The following is a 19724-nucleotide window of genomic DNA, read 5'->3' on the forward strand; positions in this document are numbered from 1 at the left end:
CAGGTAGTCTTGAATAAAAGTGCACTTGTTTTGTTTGCGAAATAAAGTGTCTGCGTGCACTTTTCGTGGCATTACACGTGTATTTTTTGAGCATGCCCGTTTGAGCATGCTCAAACACAGGAACATAAGTTGGTGTAAAAGTACTGTATAACAAAACAACGGGCAGATGGGGAGTGTCTGATGATTGCATATAGCGGCGAAGTTACTGCTCTTTACCATTCGCTCCTCTGCATGCCCTGGAGTACAAAAGAAACAGAATACAGACACGCTATAGTTCTGCGTTGTACCACAATGCATACTAACACACCCCCCCAAAGGGTTCTGACACACAAACGCTGGCGAAGCTGCCTTCTTCGTATCTCACCGTCACTTGATTTTCTTTTTATTCTGTTTTATTGAGTGTTCCTGCCAGTCCCCGCATGTTGCTGTATGCTGTTCGAAAAAAGAAAAAAAAAATTTAAATGTTTCTGTTTGGGGATCATTGTGCAGAACTGAGCTGCGGCCACAGAACTAGCTGCTCTGTGGGTGATTCATTCAGGCATTTCAAGGTCTTTTGGGCACTTCGTTATAATGAAAGTATCTGCTGAATGTACTTCATAGTAATGAGATTTCTATAGACTCGCGTCATATGGGGAAACTGTCGGGACCATAAAAACACTTCGTTGTAATGAAAATTTTGTTTTAAAGATATTCGTTATAACGGAATTTTGCCTGTATAAACTAGAGTTTAACTACACTTGTTCTTCCAAGTAGTGAAAGATTTATATTGGGCTAGTTGGAAAGGTCCTGCTTAATGTACTTCAGGAATGAGTTAATAAATTCTTACAGTATGCTAAAAAGAAACCGGTCAGATTTATACCAACAAACAAGTTTATACTATATAATGCACTAGTGAAACTGCATCTGGAGTATTGTGTGCAATTCTGGCCACCACCCTACAATAAAGACATAGCAGCATTTAGAACTGTGAGAGAGCAACCAAATGCATCGCAAGACTTAATGACATGTCATACTCAAGCAAAAGACTGTATGGGGGTCTTAAATCAGGTCATCAACATTCTTAAAGGTATTGATAAATTAGATTCAACAGAATTCTTTCAGCTTGAATCACATACTCATGGACACCAGTAAAAATCAAGGGAAAACGCCATAAAGCACTTCTTTATGCAAAGAGTTGTGGCACTCGGGAACAAACTACAGAGATTTGGACTTGAACCAGAAACCCTGACAACCCTTAAGAGGGATCTGGATGAGGTATTGGGGCATCTTAGCTATTATCTAAACAAATGGTCTTGATGGACTGCAATGGTCTCCTCGCAGTTGTCAAATTTCTAATTGTATCTAATTTTAAAGGAAGTAATATAATTTCACTCAAATGTATCTTGATTATTGTTACCTCTAGAGCGTGTTGAAGTCAGCAGTCTAGATTTAAGATATTGTGTCAAGTAGCGTTACACTGCCCCTTTAGGTTTCTGGAAACTCTGCATTATTTTACAAACAAATAGTAATTAATTAGCAATAGTAATATGTAGAGGCAAAAAACATATGCTTTCTTCTGTCATTAGTAAGAGGTTAATCATCAGTATACATAATGGAATGTACCCAAGCCTCAGAAGTTACTTAAACTGTCTCAGATGTTTTGAGTATCTGGTTCAGTGTGTTTTTAACTTGGAAATTTGGAAATGGCAGTCTTATTAAGAAAACTGTTTACTTGACCATGATTATTGAGATTATTGATAGATTCTGGTGAATTATTATATTAAATCTTAAATACCTAATTTCTTTTCTAAAAAATCTCTTGCATAACCTAGAGAATTTGCTGTAGTTTCATTTGTTTGTCAAATTATTTTGCTAACCACAGAGTGAGTGCTTAAGATTTGCTTTCGATATTGCAGGCCTCAGGTCAATGCGTGTGGTAAATACAATAGCTCCTGACATAGGGGAGTCAGATTTGTCTCAAGCATTTAATTTAGAAAAACCAGCAGGGTTGAGAGTGTTGAATCCTGAAGATAGCTGAGAAGCTCATCTTACTTCCTTTGCAATATGCAAACTGTTTAAAGCCCTTCTGGTGTCAGTCAGGCCAAGAACCTACTTGCTAGCCAATATTTGCTCCAAGCATTTCAGAAAGATCTAATTAACCGGACAAATGAATGTAATACCTGCTCTACACAGGGTGTGATGATAATACTTGATTTTTTTAAAGCAAATTTCTTCTGTTGCCCATAGATTATTGGAGAGTACATATTGAATAGTGTTTAAATCGAAGCATGGTCCATTTTCAAATGGCATGCTTCTTTAGTAATCAATGATGCTTGTTACCCTGTGGAGCACTCATTAATGTCTTATTACAACTGACAGTGAGATTAAAACCAAAGTATTGAGTGAGCCTGTCAAAGGATATATCAAATGGGTGTGCTCACATACAAATTCTCTGCTGGTCTTTAATTATCCAATACATCTTTATGCTTTCATAAATAGCACTAACTGTTTTCCATATGTATGTTTCCCATTTATTCTGATGGGGCCACTCGTTTTGTAACACAGCCTGTATGACTGACAGATCCTATTTTTTTTGTTTTTGCACAAAATAAGTAATTATGATCTTTTCTGCATGTTTGAAATGTGTCCTGAGTATGCTGTTGAGTGCTATCTTATTTTGAAACCCATCTTCCCTGAATTTTTAAATTCAGTTCTTGTTGTTTTTAAGTTTTTTTCCCTGTAGTGTATTAAAATTATGGATTTTATGGTTAAATTATTATAATTTATATATTAATAAATTTCTCTATAAATGATAAAAAATGTAAAGTACTTTTTTCTTCTTTTCTACTGAAAATTTAACTTAATAGACGGTCATTCAAATGAAACTATCTCTCGTCTATAAATTGCCTAAGCAGTTAATTGTGCTTTGTGCGAAACATTAGAAATGCATAGGCCTCATGGTTGAAGATAAAATTATTCCCTCTCCTCCTACCACATAGATAAATCTTCTGAGCCTGAAGTTATAATAAAGGCACACATTCTTACAGAAGAGCACACACACACACAAACAATCATCATGCAGTATATGATGTGAGTTTAGAGTTTTTTTGTTTATCTAAGAAGCTTTTTTCCCTATGTGTGGGATATGCATCCCACACAATGCAAACTGCGTTGGAACATTGTGTTGATTTTTTTTTATTACTCTAAAGCTATATGAGAAACTAGCAAAATACCCGCGCTTCGCAGCGGAGAGGTAGTGTGTTAAAGAAGTAATGAAAAAGAAAAGGAAACATTTTGAAAATAACGCAACATGATTGTCAGTGTAATTATTTTGTCACTGTTTTGAGTGTTGCTGTCATATATTTTATATATATACAGTATATATATATATATATATACACATACATAAATATACACACACACACACACACACAATATATCTATATCTATCTATCTATCTATCTTTCTATCTATCTATATATCTATATCTATATATCTATATCTATATCTATATATATATATATATATATTTTCAGGGATGCCAGGGCAACGACCGCCGGACGCCGTGAGGGACGGAAGAGGGTCAAAGCCCACCCTGGATCACATGGGGGCCGCCTTCCTGGTTGTTCTGGGGGCCACGGGTTGAGGGCATGGAAGCCCTACCCTGTAGGGGCCCGTGGTCACCGCCAGGAGGCGCCCCAATGCCTTGGGGACCTGTTGCCCCAGCACTTCCGCCACACCAGAAAGTGCTGGGGGGAAGACTTTGGGAGACACCCGGAGAGCTGCCGGGAAGACAGCTGGCACTTCCGCCACGCTGGGGTGTTGCCAAGCGAGGAATGCTATGAACACCTGGTGCTCATACGGGGACTGCATAAAAGGGGCCATCTCCATTCATTCAGTGCTAGAGTCGGGTGGAAGAAGGACAAGGCAGAGAGGAGAGTGGAGGCGGCCCAAAGAAAGGCATTGAGTGGCCAGGACTGTATTGGGGTTTGTGCACTTTGAACTGGGTCTGAGTGACTATTATTGTAAATATTTGTAAAATAAACGTGTGGTGGTTTGAAAACAACATGTCCACCTGTCTGTGTCCGGGTCGGCTCCACAATATATATATATCTCCTTTGGGGTGTGAGCAGCTGTTGCTGGGGGTGCCAGAATCCATTGAGGAAGAAAAATTAAAAACATTATTTGTAAAAAATCTTAATTTATCTATCCATTCCTAAATAATTAAATGGGCAGGCTATTTCGTATCAGTGCAATACGCTGCTTGTAAAAACTGATGACTCCTATTCTTACGTGCACTTAGTGCTGCGTGGGTATTATGAACTATCGTATCTGTTCAAGTTCTATTTAAATTTTAAATATAAGCAATTTTTATTTGGTCGACAGAAATATGTTTCATAGGAATGAAAGTTAAATTTAATCATCATTGCATAATTTTTTATTCACCATAGAAATTTAAATACTAAATCCAACTTCCATTCCTACCACAGATATTTCTGGCGACTAAATAGAACCTACTTATATCCAAAATCGAGCTATTGAGCTGTCGCCTGCCTGCCTGAATAAGTCACCCGCGCTTCGCTCTTACTTTTTTACCGTTCATTTAATCATGGCTAGTCGGAAAAATTATAACATGGAAGGAGGATTACACTGAGTATGGCTTCACCAAAACAATTATTGATGGCGAATAAAGTATCTATCTATACTAATAAAAGGCAAAGCCCTCACTGACTGACTGACTGACTGACTAACTCACTCACTCACTGACTCATCACTAATTCTCCAAGTTCCCGTGTGGGTAGAAGGCTGATATTTGGCAGGCTCATTCCTTACAGCTTCCTTACAAAATTTAGTCAGGTTTCATTTCGAAATTCTACGCGTAATGGCCATAACTGGAAGCTATTTTTCTCCATTTACTGTAATGGAGTTGAGCTCGAAAGCCGCGGGGGGGTGGAGTTTCGTGTGACATCATCACGCCTCCCACGTAATCGCGTGAACTGACTGTCAATGCAGTGCGTAGAAAACAAGGAAGAGCTCCAAAAAGCACTGAAGAAAACATGCATTATATAATTGAGAAGGCAGCGAAACAATAAGAAGCAAGCGAGTGACATATACAACCATATTCATGAGTCCTCTTCGGAAACTAAGCAAGGTGTAAACCTAAAGTTTAAATTAAGTTCATAGACAGGCTGCCGCTGGCGTTTGTCATGCCCACAGGTAATGCGGGATACAAGTTTAATGAGAGGACGCAGGATATAAACGAGATTTTTGATCACTTTGTAACTAAGTTAAAATTGCATGTGAAGGGCTGTGCTTATGCAAATTCCAAGACACTGTGTTTGTGGGGGATTGACAGTTAAGGCGGGTGGGGGAGTCACGTCATCATCTCCCCTCCCATTCACCTCATTTCGCTCTGAGCTGAGCTCCGTAGCTAACGCACGCAGTGTTACGGAAGCGACTTTGTGACGCTGCCACCAAATACTCACAGAAAAATCCACAAGTTAATACACACGCTGTCTGTACAGTTTCTCCACACTGAATCCTCTAGGCACTACTTACAAAAGGTTACATTGACAATCGTGTTACGTTATTTTTAAAATGTTTCCTTTTCTTAGCACAAGCACAGCTGAGAAGCTTTGATGCATGTGCTCCATAACGCGTTAAAAAATCGTGCATTTAATCACACTTTGCAATACAGTGGAACCTCGGTTCACGACCATAATTCGTTCCAGAACTTTGGTCGTAAACCGAGTTGGTCGTGAACCGAAGCAGTTTCCCCCATAGGATTGTATGTAAATACAATTAATCCGCTCCAGACCGCACAAACTGTATGTAAATATGTAAAAATATGTAAAGATTAAGCACAAATATAGTTAATTGCACCATAGAATGCACAGTGTAATAGTAAACTCAAGTAAAAACATTGAATAACAATGACACAAAACACCCAGGCTCCCTGCTCAGCTACACGAGCTGGCTCGCTCGCGCTCTCTCTGTAGCACACACACCAACAAAGCCCCTCCCTCGGCTACAGGAGCAGCCTGGCTCACGCGCTCTCTCTCTCTCTCTGTAGCACGAGCGCGCGCACACACACACACACACACACACACACACACACACCACCCACCCCTACCCCTACCCCCCCATCCCTTCCCTGTTAACTGCGTGCTCTCTCTCTCTCTGCGCTTGCTCACTCGTGCTCTCTAATCTCTCTGTAGCAGGTGCTCGCACAGCATTTTTTTTAAAATGAGTTTTAAGCACAGCAGAAAAAAAAGGAACATCGACCAAATCCGAAGTGCATTTAAAAACCAACTCACAAGCAACCAAAAAAGTAAGATTGCAGGAGATCACGCTATTAAACTTAAAGCCTGATTGCTGTAAACAATGTTTTTAAAATGAGTTTTAAGCACAGCAGAAAAAAAGGAACATCGACCAAATCCGAAGTGCATTTAAAAACCAACTCACAAGCAACCAAAAAAGTAAGTATTCAAGTTTTGACTTTATATATTCCAGCGATGACTTTATACATTCAGAAAAAAGTTTTGACTTTATGTATACCGACGCTGACTTTATATATTCAAGTTTTCACTTTATATATTCCAGCGATGACTTTATACATTCAAGTTTTGACTTTATATATTCTGAAAAAAGTTTTGACTTTATGTATACCGACGCTGACTTTATATATTCAAGTTTTGACTTTATATATTTTGACGCCGACTTTATATATTCACAAAATCTATTTATTTGCCTGTTTGGCACCCCAAAGTATATGTGTGTGTGTATATATGTACACATGTATGTATATATATATATATATATATATATATATATATATATATATATATATATATATATATATATATATATATATATATATACAGGTATATATACAGGTATGTATATATATATATGCCAGCAACACTCATGACAATGACAAAACAATTACATTGTCAATCATGTTACGTTATTATTGAAATGTTTCCTTTTCTTTTTACTTCTCCGCTGCCAAGCGTGGGTATTTTGCTCTATATATATATATATATTGTGACAGAATTAGGGTTTTCTCGCACCCTTGTACCCTCGGACCACACGTCAGACAGCAGATTAAAGTCCAAATAATTATTTATTATAATAATAAAGTGCACAAAGCACGTTCCTCTCCACAATTCTCCAATAAACCAATAATAATCAATAAACCAATCCTCCACTCCCAGACGCTTAGCCACCCTGCCTCCCAACTCAGCTCGCCGTCTGGGAGCTCCCACAGTCTTTTTATATCTCCTGACCCGGAAGTGTTCCTAATCCCCAGTCCATTTGGCTCTCAATCACTTCCGGGTCAGGTACAAGTTCTTTTCTTCACCCCGGAAGCACGTCATTCCTCTTGTCCACATGTGCTTCCGGGGCGTGGGAAAAATATCCATTACTCCTCCCTGCAGTGTCCCCTAGTGGCCCCCATCCAACCAATCACATGGCAGTTGCTTCAATGCATTTAGGGGTGTGGTCCTGGTCAAGACAATCTCCTGAACTCCAAACTGAATGTCAGAATAGGAAAGAAAGGTGATTTAAGCAATTTTGAGTGTGGCATGGTTGTTGGTGCCAGACGGGTCGGTCTGATTATTTCACAATCTGCTCAGTTACTGGGATTTTCACGCACAACCATTTCTAGGGTTTACAAAGAATGCTGTGAAAAGGGAAAAACATCCAGTATGCGGCAGTCCTGTGGGCGAAAATGCCTTGTTGATGCTAGAGGTCAGAGGAGAATGGGCCGCCTGATTCAAGCTGATAGAAGAGCAACTTTGACTGAAATAACCACTCGTTACAACCGAGGTATGCAGCAAAGCATTTGTGAAGCCACAACATGCACAACCTTGAGGCGGATGGGCTACAACAGCAGAAGACCCCACCGGGTACCACTCATCTCCACTACAAATAGGAAAAAGAGGCTACAATTTGCATGAGCTCACCAAAATTGGACACTTTAAGACTGCAAAAATGTTGCCTGGTCTGATGAGTCTCGATTTCTTTGAGACATTCAAATGGTAGAGTCAGAATTTGGCGTAAACAGAATGAGAACATGGATTCATCATGCCTTGTTACCACTGTGCAGGCTGGTGGTGGTGGTGTAATGGTGTGGGGGATGTTTTCTTGGCACACTTTAGGCTCCTTAGTGCCAATTGGGCATCGTTTAAATGCCACGGGCTACCTGAGCATTGTTTCTGACCATGTCCATCCCTTCATGACGACCATGTACCCATCCTCTGATGGGTACTTCCAGCAGGATAATGCACCATGTCACAAAGCTCGAATCATTTCAAATTGGTTTCTTGAACATGACAATGAGTTCACTGTACTAAAATGGCCCCCACAGTCACCATATCTCAACCTAATAGAGCATCTTTGGGATGTGGTGGAATGGGAGCTTCGTGCCCTGTTTGTGCATCCCACAAATCTCCATCAATTGCAAGATGCTATCCTCTCAATATTGGCCAACATTTCTAAAGAATGCTTTCAGCACCTTGTTGAATCAATGCCACATAGAATTAAGGCAGTTCTGAAGGCGAAAGGGGGTCAAACACCATATTAGTATGGTGTTCCTAATAATCCTTTAGGTGAGTATATATATATATATATATATATATATATATATATATATATATATATATATATATATATATATATATATATAGATAGATATGAGAACAACACTCATATCAATGACAAAACAATTACATTGACAATCATGTTACGTCATTTTTAAAATTTTTCCTTTTCTTTTCATAACTTCTTTAACACACTACTTCTCCGCTGCAAAGCGCGGGTATTCTGCTAGTGTATATATATATATATATATATATATATATATATATATACACACACATACATACAAACATACACACAGGTATATATATGTGTATATATATGTATGTGTCTATATGTGTGTGTATAGCTTTGGTCACTGAGTGGAAGGGAAAAATTATAAAATGTAGTCTATAAGTTATTAAACAGTAAAACATTAACGTTTTAAGAAGTAAAGCTACATTGAGCACTACTGGAGTGGTTTCGGGCAAACTACATTTTAAAGTAGTATTAACAGCAGCTAAAATGTATATGGATGATCTCTCGGTAGTAGATCCCTTTTGAAAGGCGCTACATGACGGCTGTGGTATAGAAATTACATTTGCTATGTGAACGTCCAAATTTCTGCCTCTGGTAATGTGCCTTACCAGCATTACCAGCAATTAAAGAAAATTAGTTTTGTGTCCTCTGCAGTGTTAAGAGAGAAATACTTTGGTTTGGGATAAAAGGAAAAAAGGTGTAAAGAAAGGAAAATTGCCTTTTTCTTTTATATAGTGTAGAGAGATGTCTTCGCTGACGATATGAGCGCCTTTTGGGGACAGTCGCGGTGGGTCTTGTGTAGACTGGTGAGACGTCCCTGCCATTAATCGACTGTGATGGCCCTGTTGGTCCTCCACTCCTGTGCGTGTCTTCATAATCCGAGGCGACGAACTCATAATCGTATACATGCAAAAGAAAGTCGGCGCCTTAATATTAGTTTGCCGCGGTGTAGAAAAGTGGTCCCGTGTTTGCACTTGTCTGGGCTATAGCTCAGGGGGAGGAGGAAAAAAATTTAAAGTGCTCACTTTCACTTAAGGCAGAAGTGCAGTCAGCTTCTTAAAGGCCGGCACAGCTATTCGCGCGCGCCGGCTGCTCGACTTTTGCTGGGCAGGAGACCCCAGTTTTTGCAGACACGTTCACGTGATCAAAAGTCTCAGCGCTCTTTGGAGGTCATTCATATATATATATATATATATATATATATATATATATATATATATATATATATATATATATATATATATATATATATATATATAGCAAAATACCAGCTTCGCAGCAGAGAAGTAGTGTGTTAAAGAAGTAATGAAAAAGAAAAGGAAACATTTTAATACTGCGGTGGGTTGGCACCCTGCCCAGGATTGGTTCCTGCCTTGTGCCCTGTGTTGGCTGGGATTGGCTCCAGCAGACCCCCGTGACCCTGTATTCGGATTCAGCGGGCTAGAAAATGGATGGATGGAACATTTTAATAATAACGTAACATGATTGACATTGTCATTGTCATAAGTGTTGCTGTCATGTATATATATATATATATATATATATATATATATATATAGAAATATACATATATATAGAAATATACATATATATACACACACACATAAACATATATATACATATACACACACATATATATATACAGTATATACAGTATATGTGCACAAAACCACGCTTTTATCAAGGCTTCCGTCGGGTAGTCTTTTGAAATGAAATTTTCCTCCAATCAATCGTAGCAACGTGCTTTCTTCCGACTGTTACATTTTTGTAGCTCTGATGTGTACATCAATGTAATCGGTGTACCAGGAAATCATGCATTGAGAGAAGTTCCCCTTTGCTCGGAATGCAAAGTGTGATTAAATGCGTTATTTTTTAACGCGTTATGGAGCACTTGCATCGAAGCTTCTCAGCTGTGCTTGTGCTAAGAAAAGGAAACATTTTAAAAATAACGTAACACGATTGTCAATGTAACCTTTTGTAAGTAGTGCCTGGAGAATTCAGAGTATGGAGAAACTGTAGAGACGTCGTGTGTATTAACTTGTGGATTTTTCTGTGAGTATTTGGTGGCAGCATCACAAACTTGATTCCTCAAGACTGCGTTAGCTGCGGAGCTCAGCTCACAGCGAAATGTGGTGAATGGGAGGGGAGATGATGACGTGACACTCCCACCCGCCTTAACTGTCAATCCCCCCCACAAAGACAGTCTCTCGGAATATGCATAAGCACAGCCCTTCACCAGTAATTTTAACTTAGTTACAAAGTGATCAAAACTCTCGTTTATATCCTGCGTCCTCTCATTAAACTTGTATCCCGCATTAGCCGTGGGCATGACAAATGCCAGCGGCAGCCTGTCTATGAACTTAATTTAAACTTTAGGTTTACATCGTGCTTTGTTTCCGAAGTAGCTGTACTCATGAATATGGTTGTATGTGTGACTCGGTCACTTCTTATTGTTTCGCTGCCTTCTCAATTGTATAATACATGTTTTCTTCAGCACTTTTTGGAGCTCTTCCTTGTTTTCTATGTACTGAGTTGACAGTCAGTTCACGTGATTACGTGGGAGGTGTGATGATGTCACACAAATCTCCACCCCTCATGGCCATCGAGCTCAACTCCATTACATTATATGGAGAAAAATAGGTTCCAGTTATGACCATTACGCATAGAATTTCGAAATGAAACCTGCCCAACATTTGTAAGTAAACTGTAAGGAATGAGCCTGCCAAATTTCAGCCTTCCACCCACACGGGAAGTTGGAGAATTAGTAATGAGTAAGTGATTGATTGAGTGAGTGAGTGAGTCAGTCAGTCAGTCAGTCAGGGCTTTACCTTTTATTAGTATAGATAAAACACAATATATGAACTCAATGGTTATAAACTAGACCATTCTATAAAGTCCTGCTAAACAAAATGGGAGAGCTCCCAGTTGCAAAAATGAAAATATGTCCTTCTAGCCCTTACAAATTTAAATCTCTTTACATCAAATAAATAGTCTCAATCATATGACAGGGAACCTGCTCTGAGTTGCAAGATACAAGTTGTACTGATGAATGGCTAAACGTAAAGATGCCTAAAAGCAGTCGGTTGTTACACTTCCGTGATGGTTTAAAAAATTCATCCTCTCAGACGGATGTCTTTTTACATACAGTAAGTAATTGGTGATGCTGTTTACTTAAAGATTGATGCATGTATGAGACACCAGCAGAAGAACACAGTAGAAACATGGACAATTTGCATACTGTGTGTATGTACCATATATCCTCTAAATACCAGTACGTACAACAGAATTTTAATCTTAGACTATTCCCACTGTGTTTCCTACTGATATATTTATTTAGTTTTAGTGCAGAGTAGTTACACTGTTGTGTAATGTTCTGGCTGTTCATATTATGATTATAGCCCTTTTCATGTATGTAATGATAGATCATTTTTGTATGTTTTTTATATTGCACTAGGTGCACATTTTTCATTATACACATGCAGAACAAGAATCGTGCAATGAATTTTGCATTCAGGTGACAAGGTTAAGTCAAAAAACCTATAGCTCAGGCTCAAAAAGCTTACCTATCCTAATACATTTACATTGCTTTGCGTTACTGTAGGTTGTTAAAAAGTTTGAAGAACCCCAGAGAAATTAAATTTATAAAAAGTAACTTATTTAATGCTATTTAAGAATTAATTTCTTTGTACAAGAGCCCCAAACTTCCACAACACTGTGTTCAACTAAGCAACAAAGAAAATAAATGAATAAAACTTTTGTACCAATACCTTAATTCATTAGTGAATGTTGGTAAAGTCAATATAGATTTATAAAAGTTTTTTTAATTATATTGCATATCAATCCATCCATCCATTTTCCAAACCGCTGAATCCGAACACAGGGTCACGGGGGTCTGCTGGAGCCAATCCCAGCCAACACAGGGCACAAGGCAGGAACCAATCCCGGGCAGGGTGCCAACCCACCGCAGGACATACACAAACACACCAAGCACACACCCAATTTTGCCAGTCCACCTAACCTGCATGTCTTTGGACTGTGGGAGGAAACCGGAGCGCCCTGAGTAAACCCACGCAGACACAGGGAAAACATGCAAACTCCACGCAGGGAGGACCTGGGAAGCGAACCCAGGTCTCCTAACTGTGAGGCAGCAGCACTAACACTGCGCCACCGTGCCACCCTTTTAGGGTGCCCGGAGTCAAACCTCGACCCTAACCCCGCGTGGCGGAGAGAAGGCGATGCGAAACCAGGACATTGAACCGCGTCGCCGAAGCAGACAGGTTGATGCCCGGATTTTTTACCCCGCCAGACCGATGGGAGAGGAAGGCAACTTGAGTGACCGTGTCCCGTCCGTGCCTGGTGGCGAGAGGTCCAGGCTGGCGCCCGGGATGGTAGCGCGGGTAGAGGGTAGCCCCGGGGAGGACCCGCTGGCGCCCCCAACCTTACAGAGCAAGGGACAGGACGCACGGCGGAGTCGGGCGCGGAGGGTGGATCGGGGGAAGAGGGGAAGGACACCCCTTCCGCCCCGGCCCCCACTGCCTCGCCGGAGGGAGGACGGGGAAGCGGGCATATATACAGTAGCTAAAATAAAGATAAAAGAAATATTGAGAAAAGAACCAGGCATAAAGATCAGTTATATAATTTAATAATTTTTATGTATACTACCTGCAACTTAAACAATTTTATATTCAAACTTTGGGTCCGAGCTCCCGGCACCTTTGGTGCCCAAACCCCAGGTAGGCCGCCACACTAGCGGCCAAAATCACGAAATTCTATAAATATATAAAAGAAAAATTAATTATTATTTAACAGAGTAAAAATCATAAAATGAGAATAAAATATTTACTCTCTTACCGATTGGCGTATTCCTAGTAAACTGAGGTCCACTATGCTCGATGAGTATTTATAAGAGACTAAATAGACGATCCAGTCATTTTAACTGACATTCTTATAGATTAAAAAAAATGACTCATTTAAATAACAGGAAAAATCACGTGAAAACTAAAGTGTTATTCAATGTGTCATCGTGACTCGAACTTCAGCTAAAAACCACGACTTTCTTGATATTTTAGTTTATAATTTAAAAACGGAATAAGAATCTGAAAATCTAACATCACATGACAGTTCAATAAATTCTGAAAAGAGTGATACCAAACATATATATTGTATGTAGGTTTTAAAATAAGCCAGATTTAAAGCATGACTAAAAACGTCACATAAAATCATTGCACTTTTAGGCTTAGGCTTTAACTTTTGGTAACAGTATTTACAACCTTAAACTTACCCAGTGTGATCAGAGTTTAAATAAAAAGGTTTTTTTTTTTTTTTGAAACAGTCTTTTGGGGTTAAAGAACTGGAGGCAGTGACTTTTATATTTGAAATTGTGGTAAAATAAAAAAAACACACATTAAACATATTTTAAAAATGCTGTATCAGATACTTTGGCTTTCCATTAAGCAGCATACGTTACCAATAAAAACAGGGCATGGTAACATTTATTTCAAATCTCACATATTCTTGCCTTCCTTGTACATTATGATTTGGTTTTAATTATTTGATGATCTCACATTAGCATGACACTTCTGAGTGAATTGCTCAGTTAAAGTTGAATGGCTTTCTTTAAAAAAAAAAAAGTGGTGTATGCTGATGATATGATATCACAAGGACAAGCCCCTTTCATGAGTGCTGCTTTTTTATAGGCTGGCAGCTTGACAGTGGAGGAGGGGTTGTAAAGGCACTGGAGAGCTGGGCTGTATTACTGAATAGATGAGGCTGGGATGCCTGAAGGAAAAACCCTTTAGATGCAGCTCAAATTATAGATCATTCACTGCAGTGACACTCAACGGGCAAGAAGAGTGGAGTTTGTACAGCTAATTCCTGAATAAGAATCCTGGCAGGGAGTAGCAAGCCGAATTGGTGTGTGAGCAGAGGAAAAGACAGACTGAAGGAAGGGACAAGCACAGCTTGTGAAAGTCTCCAGTGCCCCAGTAGTGCTGATAAAGTCTGCCGGTGATGGATTGCTAAAGCTGCTGAATTTCGCAGTTCACAATTATTTTGCAAGGCACGGTGATCAACTGTAAAGTTTGCATTTTAAACATGAAAAGGAACAGGATCAAATCTGCCAAATGACTGCACATTTTTGAATTTATTTGAATGTAAAGCAATGAAGAATAAGTACACTTAACGGGTTTCTTTTTTGTTTTTCCTGAATGTATGTCATCTCAGAAGTGGATACTTGATCCATACTGGTTTTGCCATAGAATCAAAGCAGCAGGAGCATCAGTCAGACAGTATAATTTACATTTTACACGGTATACGTACACTTTTCTCTTACTTAAATACCAAGTCATGGTAAAAAGTGAAAGTAGAACCTTTGCATCATCAAAAGACAATGGAGAAGTCAAGTAGTGAGGAATCGTCAATTCAACGTAGCCCATCTGTCGACAGCAGAGACTCTGACTTTGCAAAAGCTTCTACATCGGGAAGGCAGTTTGGTGGACGGGGTTTTACAGCGGGTGCTTTCTATGGCTCCACTGGCTCTCGTGGTCAAAGACACACTACTGGTCCAAAGGATGATAAATACTGTGCACCTAAAGGCAGCAAATACGTAGTATTTTACCTGGATCTATCCTTTGTGTTCCTTTTAGAATTTAAGAAGTGCAACATGGCAAGGGGATGTCTCTGTTTTCTGAAGTACATAATGTTCCTCTTCAATCTCATTTTCTGGGTAAGTGATCCTGGCTTTTTTACAGTTTATCTGATGAACCTGAATCTTTTCACTGTGTAGACTGTATTATGCATGTTTTATATAGACAAGTAAGTTGATGCTTGGCTTACATTTGCAAGAATTTCAAAATTATTCATTAACGTGTGCTGTAAATGTTCAGACTTGAAAGAAAAATAATCCTTAAGGTTTAAATGTGACATTTATGACTTAAATTGAAATTTTGAATGTTACTGCTTTTTTTCTTTTAAATATTTTGCTTTGTAGTTTTTGAAGATAACTGTCCCTCCCATTACAAAAAAAAAATATAAAATGGTGAGTTTTATCAGTCTCTGTCTCAAAGGGAAAATTTCTGCCTACTCAGGTGGAGGAGTGATATATAGGTGATATGTGATGCAGAGCTATATATTTATTGTTTCCTTGACACAAATTGTGTTTTAATATTTTAGGGTCTTGCTTTTTTAATACTTCTTTTGGTGAAGCATTTTCTTTGATAGTAGGCTTTTGCAGAATAATTTAACAAGGTTTTTTTTTTTTTTGTATGATTGCACTACAAGATATGCAAAGATGAGAAAAGGCAATTCTTTTGAATAATTTAATCTTGTCAAGAAGCCAGCTGAAAAAGACTAGCATTTCACAACATCTTTGGTCCTATTGACCTAGCACAAAACAGTTCAGTCAGTTTGAGTCTTAATGAAAAGCTAGTCAGTAGGCTTTGTAACAAGAGGACAAGACAGAGTTAAAAAAAAAAAGTATGATTTTAGTAAAAGAACCACTTTTAAATAAGAAATACTCCTGTTGTTCTCTTTTATTTTTGGAGCAGCATGTATTTATGGTAGAGGCAATGCATTTAGATTACATCAAGCAGATTTTTCCTTTATCCAGGGTCTGCTTGCTGATCTCTGCTGAGCACATGTACAGAGAAATATGAGAATGAAATGCTTGGAGCAGCGCCTTGTGGCACTCCAGATTAACGCACTACATGTGGTGGCCTCTTTAAGTTTAGTTTCACTTAGTGCACTGAGTCTCACTGAGTCTTTGAGACAAGCCAAGCTGTACAAATTTTAAACCATAGATAATACACCATCTCCAGTTAATAAATTTCTTTATTCTAATGGATTACGCTTTAAATGTACTTCAACTAAAAGTAATTTTTTTCCTTATATTCCACTTTAAGCAAATTGTGTTAGCTGTAACAGATTAGGTTCACATTGAACCAAGGTATTCTTAAATGTATCTGAATAAAGCTAAATTAAAGATTAATTGGGAAATTAAGGCATTGAATCAACATTTGCATCGACAGCAGTTGGTCAATTTTATGTGTTCAAGTGACTCTATCTGTTGTGTGTGGGAGTTAGAGGGAGAAAGAAAGAAAATCATTTGCATAATATTGATTACAGAGCAGCATTTTCAAGGATTAGGGAGCAGAGATTCTTTCAGTTAAAAGTAGTCCATGTCTCATTTTTTTCTCCCATTTTGGTCAAGTTAATAAGAAGCAATGCTTGTTGCTTATTCATCTATTGTATTCATTTTGCATTTACACTTGATACATACTTCAGGTGTTATTGAACTTAAATAGCAGTGCCCCTTGTGGATTTAGATCAACTGTATATTTGATCAACACGGTGTCAGGTGTTAGGGGCTTTAGTGAGGGCTCTCTACCAGGCCTTCGGCTGATGAAGCTTCTGATGGTAACTTGAAACAGAAGGTAAACACTACTAGGAACCCAATGTATTTCCCAGCATTTATCTATAGCTTCTAAGGGTTATTCTTAGACATCTGGATTTTCTTTCTTACAAAGATTAAGAGAGTCTTAGCCTAGGGTTAAGATAGATTATGCGTTTTTAAATCTGTTGCAAGGATTAGGCATATCTCTATTTCACCTTTATTTGCTCAGTGTGTTGGCAATTGCTGCCTGCAGTTTAGCAGCAACCCTTTGTTTTCTATGTTTTTAATCGATGTTTTAACTTTCTGTGTTCTTCATCTCACAAGATTATATCTGAAGTAGTTTCTACTGTAATTAATTCTTTTCTTAGACCACAGCAAATGTATTCTCTTGTCCTGCAGATGGTGAAAGTAAACTGGAGAATAAAGGAAAATGGTGGCAGCACTGAAATTTATTTAGCAGAGACTTGTAATTATTGTTTCAGCATCAAAACTGTCCAACTTTAATTAAGGCCAAAGAAGAGATGTCATTTGAGTAATATGGTTAGCCACAAAGAACATGAGACTAAATATTATTAAATTGTAAAATTAAAGTAAAAAGAAATTATCTTATTGGAACATTACATCGTTATTTTGAAAAAGCTAAGATCATCTAAAGCTGTTAAAATGAACTATATACATAATCACTGTTAATGCCACTCCAGTAAGAGCAAGATTATCTACAAGTCAGTGGATGCTCCTTGCTTTATAAACTATCATGGTTATCATGATAGCTTTACTGTGTGTTCCAGAAAGTGTAGAATTGAATTGGTGTCAATAAACTACATCACCAGATATGCATTTCTGTAATTAAATTAACATCAGACAACAGCAGTTCACATTACTGATAGTTGTTAATTGTTTATGTGGTCTGTAAATACATAAGTGACATACAGATATAATTCTACATTTAATCACTGGCTTTCTTGATTCTTAAATGAGAACTTTGAACATACTTTTTAAATTACTTTTGCCTTTAATATATAAGTAAAAGTACAAAAAGTGTCCCAATTAAAATAAAATAATTTATCCTAGGACTTTTACTGTGATTTAGGTTTGTTATCTGCAACTTAAAGAACATTGTTCATTCAAATGGTATCTGGTAATCTGTGAGAGATTGATTGAGTGATAGGTGACATCTGCAAAGGATGTTACTAACATCACCCAGTACACATGATTGGTGGAATTCCCTGTCTTTGTGTTCTCTAGGGACTTCATTTTAAAGTAAATGCTAAGTGCTTTAACTGCTATGATCGGCTGAGATTTCATTCTTCACTAGCCTCACCATTTAAGAATTTTGAATGGTTGTTTTTTGGGGGGAATATGGCTCCCAAGCATTCCATTTACAGTATGTGCATAAACTTTTTCTGCAAATTAAATAATGAACAGAGTTGTTAGTCTCACTTTTGACTGTGAAAATGCAAAAACATGTAAATGTAGAGAGCAAATAAACCCCATAAATGAAAGCAAACTTGCATGGTACAGCCATGCAAGAATATACAAAAATCAAATTAGGCACCAGTCAGCCCATATTAGCAATATCACTCTTAGCTGAAATAATTTTTTCTTTGAAAAATATTTCCATTTTCACTATTGGTTCATTTTTCTCAAGATACTACATTAATTAATTGGATATTCTGTTAAAAAGTCTACTTTCTGTAGTTTAGTTAACTTCTGCTTATTTTTGTAACATTCACTTTTTTAATAAGTCAAAACTCTTTTCAATATTTGCATCTAAAAGACAATTTTAGCACAGAACAGTTTTGAAACATACATAAAATCTTGCTGTAGGGAATTGTATATACTCAGAATGTGTAGTCCTGCATATTGCAACAACTATCTTTTTCAGAAAAGACTGCAACCATTATGTCAGATAACTGCAGCTGTTGAGTTGTCATTATACAGCAAGATTTGATTTCATACATCTCTAGAGAGACAGAATTTGTTTCCTGGGCTGCAGAGCAGATCAAGACTCCACTCACTTGCTAGTGCAAATATCATTCTCCTTTGATATGTCTACAGGCAATTTGCTTGTTTACCCTTTTTCTTGGCCTCCCGGTAAATATTACCATAGCTTATCTCAGTAACAAAACAATTCCATAGACAACTGTATGCTGTTTGTTAGCCATCCATTCTTTTCCTATTTCCAGTCATTGATAAAACACACAAACACATTCACACTCATTAACTGATCAATTTAGCTTCACTAGTCAATCTTTAAACAATATCTGTAGATCACAAATAAACTCTGGGAGTATGTGCAAATACAGTACATATTGTTAGTTACTAGGAGGTGAAGCCAGGTTTTTGGAGAGGTGAGATAGAAGTGCCAGTCACTGTGCTTTACACTGTTTATTAGAAAGTGTTTTTTGGAAATAATTATAGACAAACTATATAGTAACAAGGATAAATAGATAGATAGATAGATACTTTATTAATCCCAAGGGGAAATTCACATACTCCAGCAGCAACATACTGATAAAAAACAAGTCTGTCAGTGGAGCAGGACAGTGACAGCAGTCTGTCGCTGAAGCTGCTCCTCTGTCTGGAGATGACACTGTTCAGTGGATGCAGTGGATTATCCATGATTGACAGGAGTCTGCTCAGTGCCTGTCGCTCTGCCACGGATGTCATACTGTCCAGCTCCATGCCTACAATAGAGCCTGCCTTCCTCACCAGTTTATCCAGGCATGAGGGGTCC

General features: G+C 38.2%; 1 protein-coding gene across 3 annotated transcripts in view; it reads left to right on the forward strand.

Moving 5' to 3' along the window:
• The window catches only part of LOC120533804 (tetraspanin-9-like), a 297253-nt gene that overhangs the window by 145565 nt on the left and 131964 nt on the right, over positions 1–19724 (forward strand). For 2 of the 3 annotated variants that reach the window (XM_039760776.1, XM_039760777.1), the window contains one exon: positions 15243–15322. In XM_039760776.1, the coding sequence (XP_039616710.1) occupies positions 15260–15322 (63 nt within the window). In that variant the 5' untranslated portion in view covers positions 15243–15259. Of the gene's footprint in view, positions 1–14349; positions 15323–19724 lie in introns of those variants that run through there. The other variant, XM_039760775.1, reaches the window with a different exon arrangement.

Source organism: Polypterus senegalus, chromosome 8, assembly GCF_016835505.1.
Source record: "Polypterus senegalus isolate Bchr_013 chromosome 8, ASM1683550v1, whole genome shotgun sequence".
NCBI lineage: Eukaryota > Metazoa > Chordata > Cladistia > Polypteriformes > Polypteridae > Polypterus > Polypterus senegalus.